The 8,409-nt window shown below is 33.0% G+C and overlaps 1 protein-coding gene across 1 annotated transcript; it reads right to left on the bottom strand.

Moving 5' to 3' along the window:
* Positions 4,762-6,083, bottom strand: LOC109333796. The gene is made up of 2 exons (XM_019569369.1): positions 5,111-6,083; positions 4,762-5,059 (listed from the first exon to the last, which is right to left on the bottom strand). Exon 1 carries the CDS (start codon positions 5,903-5,905, stop codon positions 5,264-5,266), a length of 642 nt encoding a protein of 213 aa, XP_019424914.1. The 5' UTR covers positions 5,906-6,083; the 3' UTR covers positions 4,762-5,059; positions 5,111-5,263.

Here is an 8,409-nt window from a genome sequence, read left to right as displayed (position 1 = left end):
CGTGAACTAGGGGGTACCCTAGTAAGGATACATGATATCATGGAACAACGATCGTTCGCTGTAAGAGGCCTGGTCCTGTGACCGTCCAGGATTATTCGGTGATGAGTTGTAGTGAATGAGATGTACTTTAAACATGTGCAGTTGACGTACTATCGGGTCCCACGAGAAGCATTCCTTGTCGGGAGATGGCTTAAGGATGTGTCGATCATGTGTTTGATTACTACATTTGCATTTGACTTTGACTAGGAATGCATCGCATTGTGACCATGAAGTAGTGGAGAGGAAATAGACGGGATGACTTAGAGCACCGTGCTGTAAGTAGGGATGGCACTGATTGGACGGTGATTCGCCAACAATGTCTTGAGGGAGAGTCTGGGTGAGACAAGTCCCTTGTATTCCTGGGGAGGTATCCTGTTGGATCGGACAGTTCTCACAGGCCAAACTAGGCAATCTCTGACAAGCCCTTGATTGCATTTGAGATCGATGAAAGATACAAAGACGTTGACATGGCATGATAAAAAAAGAATAAAGATGTCAAGCTTCAGCATCCTGCAGATTCTCCTTAATGAAGAAAAATTGATCATGATTATCCTAGTTTTAGTCAAAATCAAGAAATCTACGCATTACATTGTCAACGGATGGAATTAACTCACATAGTGTTCAAAGTTGCTCACATAGTACATGGCCAATGATGTTGGTGATATACAACATATTTCCTTCTCTAAGCATGAAACACAAATATGTGATGTTATCTATATTAATTTCTAGACTTAAACAACCAGGAAATGACATAGACATATATTTGGCTCCATTAATTGAAGACTTGAAGGAAATGTGGGAGATGGACATAAATGTATATGATGCGTATAGGGAAAAATATTCAACTTGAAGGCTTTAGTGTTTAGCACAATCATTGATTTCCCTATCTATGGTAATTTGTCTGGATATAATACAAAATGATATTTTGCATGTCATATATATGAAGACAATACTCATTCAATGAAGTTGGAGCACTATAAGAAGAATATATTTTTTTGCCATCGTAAATTTTTGCATTCATATCATCACTATCCACGATGGAGAAAAATATTTGATGAAAACAATGAAGAAGGTCGTGCTCCTTTGCCATTGACTGGTGACCAATTATTTCGAATTGCCATATTGAAGTTCATGTACGACATTTCCTCAATGTTATGCATATTGAAAAAAAAATGTGTTTGAAAGTCTTCTTGGTACTTTACTCAATGTCCCTGGTAAGACCAAAGATGGATTGAATGCAAGGTTGGACTTGGTTACTTGGTTAGTATGGGAATAAGAAATGAATTGAGACCGATAATGAAGAGAAAACATAAATTTCTACCTTTAGTAGCTTATACTTTGTCGAGGAAGGAGAAAATTGAATTTTGTAAATTTCTTCGTGGTGTTAAAGTTTCAGAGGGGTACTCTTCCAACATTCAAAACCTCGTATCAAAATATCTCAAGTTAAAATATCTTAAGTCTCATGATGATAATATACTTATGGAGCATTTCTTGTCTATTAGAATATGATCAATTCTATCTAAAAACGTTTGAAGAACCATAAATAGGTTATGCTTCTTTTTCAAGGAAATTTGTAGCAAAGTGATTGACCCTAAGAAATTAGCTGCATTGCAAAGACAAATTATTTTGACTTTGTATGAGCTTGAAATGTATTTCTCACCTTTTTTGATATAATGTTCATCTAAGCATTCATCTTGTTCGAGAGACCCAACTATGTGAGCCTTCCTAAATGAGATGGATGTACCCTTTTGAGCGATATATAAAGACATTAAAAGGGTATGTGAAGAACCGATCAAGACCAGAAGATTGTATTGTGGAGCGATATATTGTTGAAGAAACTGTTGATTTCTGTACCATATACCTTATTGATAGTGATTTCATGGACATTCCAAAGCCTCGATATTAAAAAAATATTTGGTGAAGGTATTACTGGGAATGAAATATTGACTATGACAAGAACCGAATTGGAACAAATGCACTTATATGTTTTACATAATGCCGACGAGGTTGAGCCATATGTTGAAATACACAAGAAGATGTTAAGTAAGTCTTACCCAAGTAAGAAAATTGGATTTCCAAAGAGCATAATCGGTGTTTCATAAAGTGACTAAAAAATCACATTGATGAGGGAGTTGAATATAAATGCACATTCGGTTTCTGAAAGATTTAAATTGTTAGCCAATGGTCCAAACATTCATGTCTTATCCTACACTAGTTACCTAATTAATGAGTTCATATTTAATACGAAAAACAAGATGATCAAAGTACAATACAAAATAGTGGTGTGACTCTTGTTGCTCGAACTTTACACATGTCGTGAAAAAGATAGAAACCCAATATATGCGAACATGTCATACTTTAGAGTGATTGAACGAATATAGGAATTGGATTGCACCATGTTTTGAATGCCAATTTTTTATTGTATGTGGGTTGATAACAATAATGGCTTCCGAGTTGACGAGTTAAGGTTCATGAAGGTGGATCTTAATAGGCTAGGATATAAAGATGAATCATTTATTCTAACATCAAAAGTTCAACAAATATTCTATGTTAGTGACCAAGCTGATATGAAATGGTACATTGTTCTTTTAACTAACAAAATAATTGTCAATAATATTGATGACCAAGAATATGAAGATATTGATGAAGATGATCATTTTTTGTGACATATCAGTCGCGTGAGAGCAGACTAACACTGAATGAAGATTTATATACAAGAGATAATCACGATGAAGGGATTTGGATGAATCAATATGTTCCTCCAAACAAGGATGATCTTACAAGCCAAAAAGAATCAAAAAGAAGGAAAAAGTAGATGCGAGTAATCTTTGTATAATTATAGCTTAATTTTGATTGTTCATAATTTGTATAATTTTGTTTCTTTGTAATTTGCTTAACTTTTTTATTTGTAATTATGTGTCTGTTAAAACATAATTGGCATATATTCATTGTTTATAGTTTGTATTATATTGATGTTAATAAAACAAACTTTTGACATGTATTAATGTGTCTGTGTTGTTCAAAATGTATAAATGTTGTGTTGTTGAGAATGTTTATTCTGCTAATAAATATATATGAGTATATTAATTTATATAAATCAACGGCGAATTCTAGGGGAAGCCCTACATGCGCTGTTGTCAAAGATCAATACAACAACGTTTTTTATAGACAACGCTATTGTACATGCTTAATACAATAACACAATATGTGTTGCGTTGTTGTATTAATGTGTTGTTTGACAATATTTATGAATAATATAACAACGCTTTTCTGATAATGTGTTATTATATATGTACTACAATAGTGCAACTATAAGTGTTGTTAATAATACCTATAATTGTGTTGTTTATCTGAGACCTATATGATAATACTTTGTGGACGATGCGTTGTTGTATTTATGCACTATGTGAGATCGCTTCTTCTTGTGTGATGCATTGTGGTATATATTCAATACAACAGTGTTTGACAAGCGTTGTTAATTATGACAATATACTACTGTGGTTAAACAGAAAGCACATGAAAGCAATGTTATACATCTAAAATAAGTTGTTGAACCGCAACTCTGGCGTAGTGAATACAAAAGTGGTACAAATGTTTCCCAACTATCTGCACTTACAATAAGTCGTTACTAGCAATCACGACTTCTAAACTTCACCGGTAGAAGGTCACCAAATGGACAAGTGAGATTAGGCACTATTCAATCCAATAGTTACAAAATGAGTTCGCTTAAAAGCAAACTAACTTATAGTTGGGAAGTTAGTCACACCCATGTTTTATGTATGTTGGGTAGACATCAGTTGTATCTGTATCTCTCCAACTGAAATTTAGATTGAAATGTGGATCTCTATTGATGAAAAAAGTTGAACTTATTTTATATATTGACCGCATCCTATGTATAAATTATTCTCTTATTCAAAAAGTGAACATGTATCATCATTTCATGACAACCTATCTTAATCCACACAAATGATATATTGCTGATATTAAAAACAAGTTTTTAAGTCCACCTTAATGATAATATTTCTCTTCTTTTCTAGCATGAAGAACTAATAGAATAAGAGGAGGAAAAAAATATATGCAACCGCAAGTGCATGGGCATGCATTGTTATTGCATTGTATACCATTAATATTTAATTATAATTAGCTTTATAATAAAAAAAGTAATCCAAATTAGTGGTAGATGATGTATAGTTTGTATATAATTTTTATACTGATGATATATAGATTTTACATTCATAGAATAAAGATAAGTGTGTCCCCATTTCATGTTCCAGCCAATTAAAAAAATTCATCAAAATACAAAGAAAATTCATAAAAATAAAAACTAATATTTTTATGTTATTTAGCAAAATCTATTTGACTAGAGAGAGAGACATAGTGTTTTTGAGACAAGTGATCATTTTTTGAACTAATAATATCATTGGATATTTGGGTTGCAATTAGAGATTCATTCAACAAAGATTTTTTACTCAAGGAAAAAGTGATAGCCAATAAATATGACAATTTAGCCATTAAAATTATGATATATATATATATATATATATATATATATTTAGAAATATTTTTGTAAACGAAATTAAATAAAATATATGATTTCTAGGATAAGATAGCTCTATGTACCGTGAAATGAGAAAATATTTTTTCTCTTATTGTATTCATGGCTAGTTACACAAGAAAATAAAATTAATGAAACGTGCACAAAAATAATAATAATAATAGAGTATTACTGGATCTCAAACTTTCAGCATCTCATTCATGATTCCATTCAATCAATCCTTAATTTTTGATGTTTTTGTAATCTCTATCTTTATGATGACATGGAAAGCAAAACAACCCTTGCTGTCTCGCTCCCATCGCTCAATAAACCTTTCCTTTCTCTTTTCAAAAACAATAAAACCATAACCACCAAGTTTTCCAACAATAGAAAAAAAATAAGAAACTTCCTAAAACCCCTCATTCTCCACCGGGCGCAAAATGGTCTTAACACTATTATCATAGGTAATCTATGGCCTATAGTCACCTAATAAAAATCAATTAATTATTGATAACTACAACTTGGTATACCTTTGACCTTTTACTTCTTAATTTCTTATGGTATACCACACCACACTGAATTAATTATCCTTCTCAGTTTTAGAGAAACCTTCTCTTCTATGCTGTTATATACAAAGTAACCAACGAAATCAAAACAACTGAGAAAACTAAACGTCGCTTCTTACCCGGTTCACTTGATGGGTCGGGCTACCGGTCCAGCCGGTGACCTGAAACCAAATGTAACATCGTCGAAAACGCATGGATGAAAACCACCGTTCATCTCCGTCAAACACTCTTCGCAGATAACATCACCACCGCAGACACTTCCACCGCCGGTGCTCATCAGGTACAGTTCCCTTTGCATCTGTAAATCCATCATGTGTTTCTCGAATTCGAATCGACTCAGAACCGGAGACATCGTAAACGGCACGGCGGCGTTCCGCCGATGAAGGACAATGTTCGTCGTCGGGTGGTTGTTCATGATGATATTATTTTTGTTATCGTTTATCCATGAAACTTTGTTGCTGTGAACCTTGTTCTTCTTCGGGCGTTTGGATCGCTTGATGAAGAAGAACGATGAGGCGGTGACGCCGGCAGTATCGCGGACTATGGCGGAGAAGTTGACTCTCGCCGTGATTGGGATTTTCCGGTTGGAACCGAAGGAGGCGAGGTAAATGGAGAACTGGTGCGGTGAGATTCCAATCTTGTGGGTCAGAAAGGAGAGGAACTTGTTGAAATTAAAGGACGGATCAACGGTTACGTCGCCGATGGATGTTTCCTTTTCGCCGTCGAAGTAGACGACGGAGAAGGACGGGCCTCCGCCGCCAATCATTTTGCTCCGATGAAGGAATTAGAAACAGAGGGTTTTATGCATGAGTGGGGGATATAGATATAGGGGGTAGTTTGGTAACTAGAGTGAGGCGGTGAAGGATATTAGTGGAAACTTAATCAGGTTGTTGACTTGGGGATCAAGTTTGAGAAACAAGCCAGACGAGTCTCTTGTGCTTCTAAGGCTAATTTAGTATTTTTCTTTTTTTAAAACTATATACTAAATTGTAGACAATAAAAAAGCATTCATCAATTTATGGATAATTGAATAAATTATTTTTTAATATAAGATAAAATAAGTCAACATAATTTTTAGAGTAAATTATACTAACATTCATGAGTTTTAGTAAAATTATATAAAGTACATTTCAATTTTTCTATACTTACATAAACCCTCTAATTTTTATACTTTCATTATACTCTCACCTCTACATGAGAACTAAGTGTAATCTTTTAAATAAAAAATATGATAAATGCAACTAAATTAAATGAAACATGATATACTGTGGAGATAAGTCTATATAATATACAAATCAATGTATCCTTGTTATTTTTGGTTAAAGAATGCATCAATAATTCTAAAGAGATGTTGTTTAAATCGCTCTTATACTATATCGTAACGAACTAAGAATAATAAAGAGGTATTGACTCATATTATTTGGACTTGTCTCCACAATATACCATATTTTGTTTAGCTAAATTACATTTATCACATTTTTTGTTTAAAAGATTACACTTATTTTTTGTGCAGAGGTGATCAGTGTAATGAAAGCATAAAAATTAGGGGTTCGTGTAGGGGTAAAAAAGTGATAAGTGATAAGTGATTTGTGTAATTTTGCTAAAACTCAAGAGGTGTGAGTGTAATTTACTCTAGTTTTTAATATTTCAGTTGTAGGGATGGTAATGAAAATTGAACTCATGGATACTCATCCGACCACTACCCGAATTTAACAGAGAAAATCTGATATAAAATTGAGTATTAGTTTTACCCAAGTTCAACTTTTGGGTTCAAGTTTGGTAAAGTTGATATCCTAGTTCGAATCCATTAGAAATAAGACCGTAAAGTCCGAAACTAAGATTATTGTTTAACATCGAAACAAAGATGATTATTCAATATCTTTTGATACTAAGACTATTATTAGGCACAAGATAGTGAATTCAAATCCAAAAGAAATGACAAACAAGACGTTGGTTTAGTGGGATAAGGTTCCACTAGATTCTCATTATGAACAAAAGGTTAAAGGTTCAATTCCTAAGAATAACAATTGTTGGGAGGGACAATCATACACCCTGAAATAGATTAATTCTTTATCCAAATGGTGAGAGGTTAGATGATACCCTTAATAGTACTAAAAATATCCAAAAGAAAGGGTTGAACACTATTGGAATTCATTGTTTTACTGAATTCAACATTTGCTAATAAGACATAAAAAATTGTTCAACATTTGATATGAGTGCTTTACTTAATTCACTGTTTGACATCTTGTAAGAGTGTTTCAGTGATAATATTGTAGTGAGTTGCAAGATCTTCTTTTTCACCATTTTTTTTAGAGGGATATAATGTTAGAATTAGGAAATTTTTGGTCGATTTCGTGTCGGATTCGAGAATGATACTATTATTTTCAACCCATTAAGTTTGGGTTTGGGTCTAGATTATGAATTTTAAGTTCAGATGGATAAGTATAAACTCAATCTCGATCCGCTTCGTTGCCATTCTTATTTAGTCATAACAAAATGATCCGGGAAGCAATTTTTTATAGAAAAATTGATTTTTTAAAAAGTGAGGGACATTAGCACTTTTGTCTCCTCTATCGAGGAGTGTTTTATTATCATTCCACCGAACATTCCTAACTACCCTTATACTTGTCAAAATAGGTATAAGCTATATAGAGTTCAGGTGAAATCTAGCTTGGCTAAAGAGTCCAACTACAATTTATGTTAGATAGTAGTCCTGAGTAAGAAGTGGATGGTAGCGGGACTGTTTAGATAAAATTAAAAAATATTTAAAACTCAACTGTTTTATACAATTGTTATGTTCAGTCCAACTAATATGTGTTTTTTAAGCCGTAAACAATTTCAATAGTCACCGGTTTTAGGTTTAAACTGGTTGAGTTGAATCGAGTCAATCCAACTTTGATGTAAAATTGGTTAGATGAGAGGTTGGGTCCAGTCAGATGTCCAGTTCATTGTTGAATTAGTTAGACCGGTCAGTTTGAGTCGAGTTTTATAACACTGAAGAGAAGCAATTTCAACATTTTATTGTGTATGATGTTAGCCATTCAGGTTTGATGAACTCTCAACCATTTATGAATAAAGTACAACTTTGATCGATCGAGTTATTTATCTTATCTTAATTATTCTCGTTCAACTACTACGAAAAAATTATTTTTTGTAATGAAAACAATCAAACAAAATTATGTAGCAAGATAGAAGATGAATTTTTTGTAGGAAATGTTGTGATTTATATTGAAAAGAAAATAGCTAAAAGTTTTACTGCTAATTTAACCA

The sequence above is a fragment of the Lupinus angustifolius genome, chromosome LG19, assembly GCF_001865875.1.
Source record: "Lupinus angustifolius cultivar Tanjil chromosome LG19, LupAngTanjil_v1.0, whole genome shotgun sequence".
Classification (NCBI taxonomy): Eukaryota; Viridiplantae; Streptophyta; class Magnoliopsida; order Fabales; family Fabaceae; genus Lupinus; species Lupinus angustifolius.
Note: the sequence above shows the minus strand (reverse complement) of the source record. Positions and strands in the feature narration are given on the sequence as shown.

Bases quoted from the DNA above. Each gene is read 5' to 3' on its own strand.
- LOC109333796 (XM_019569369.1), bottom strand. From the start codon at position 5,905: ATGATTGGCGGCGGAGGCCCGTCCTTCTCCGTCGTCTACTTCGACGGC.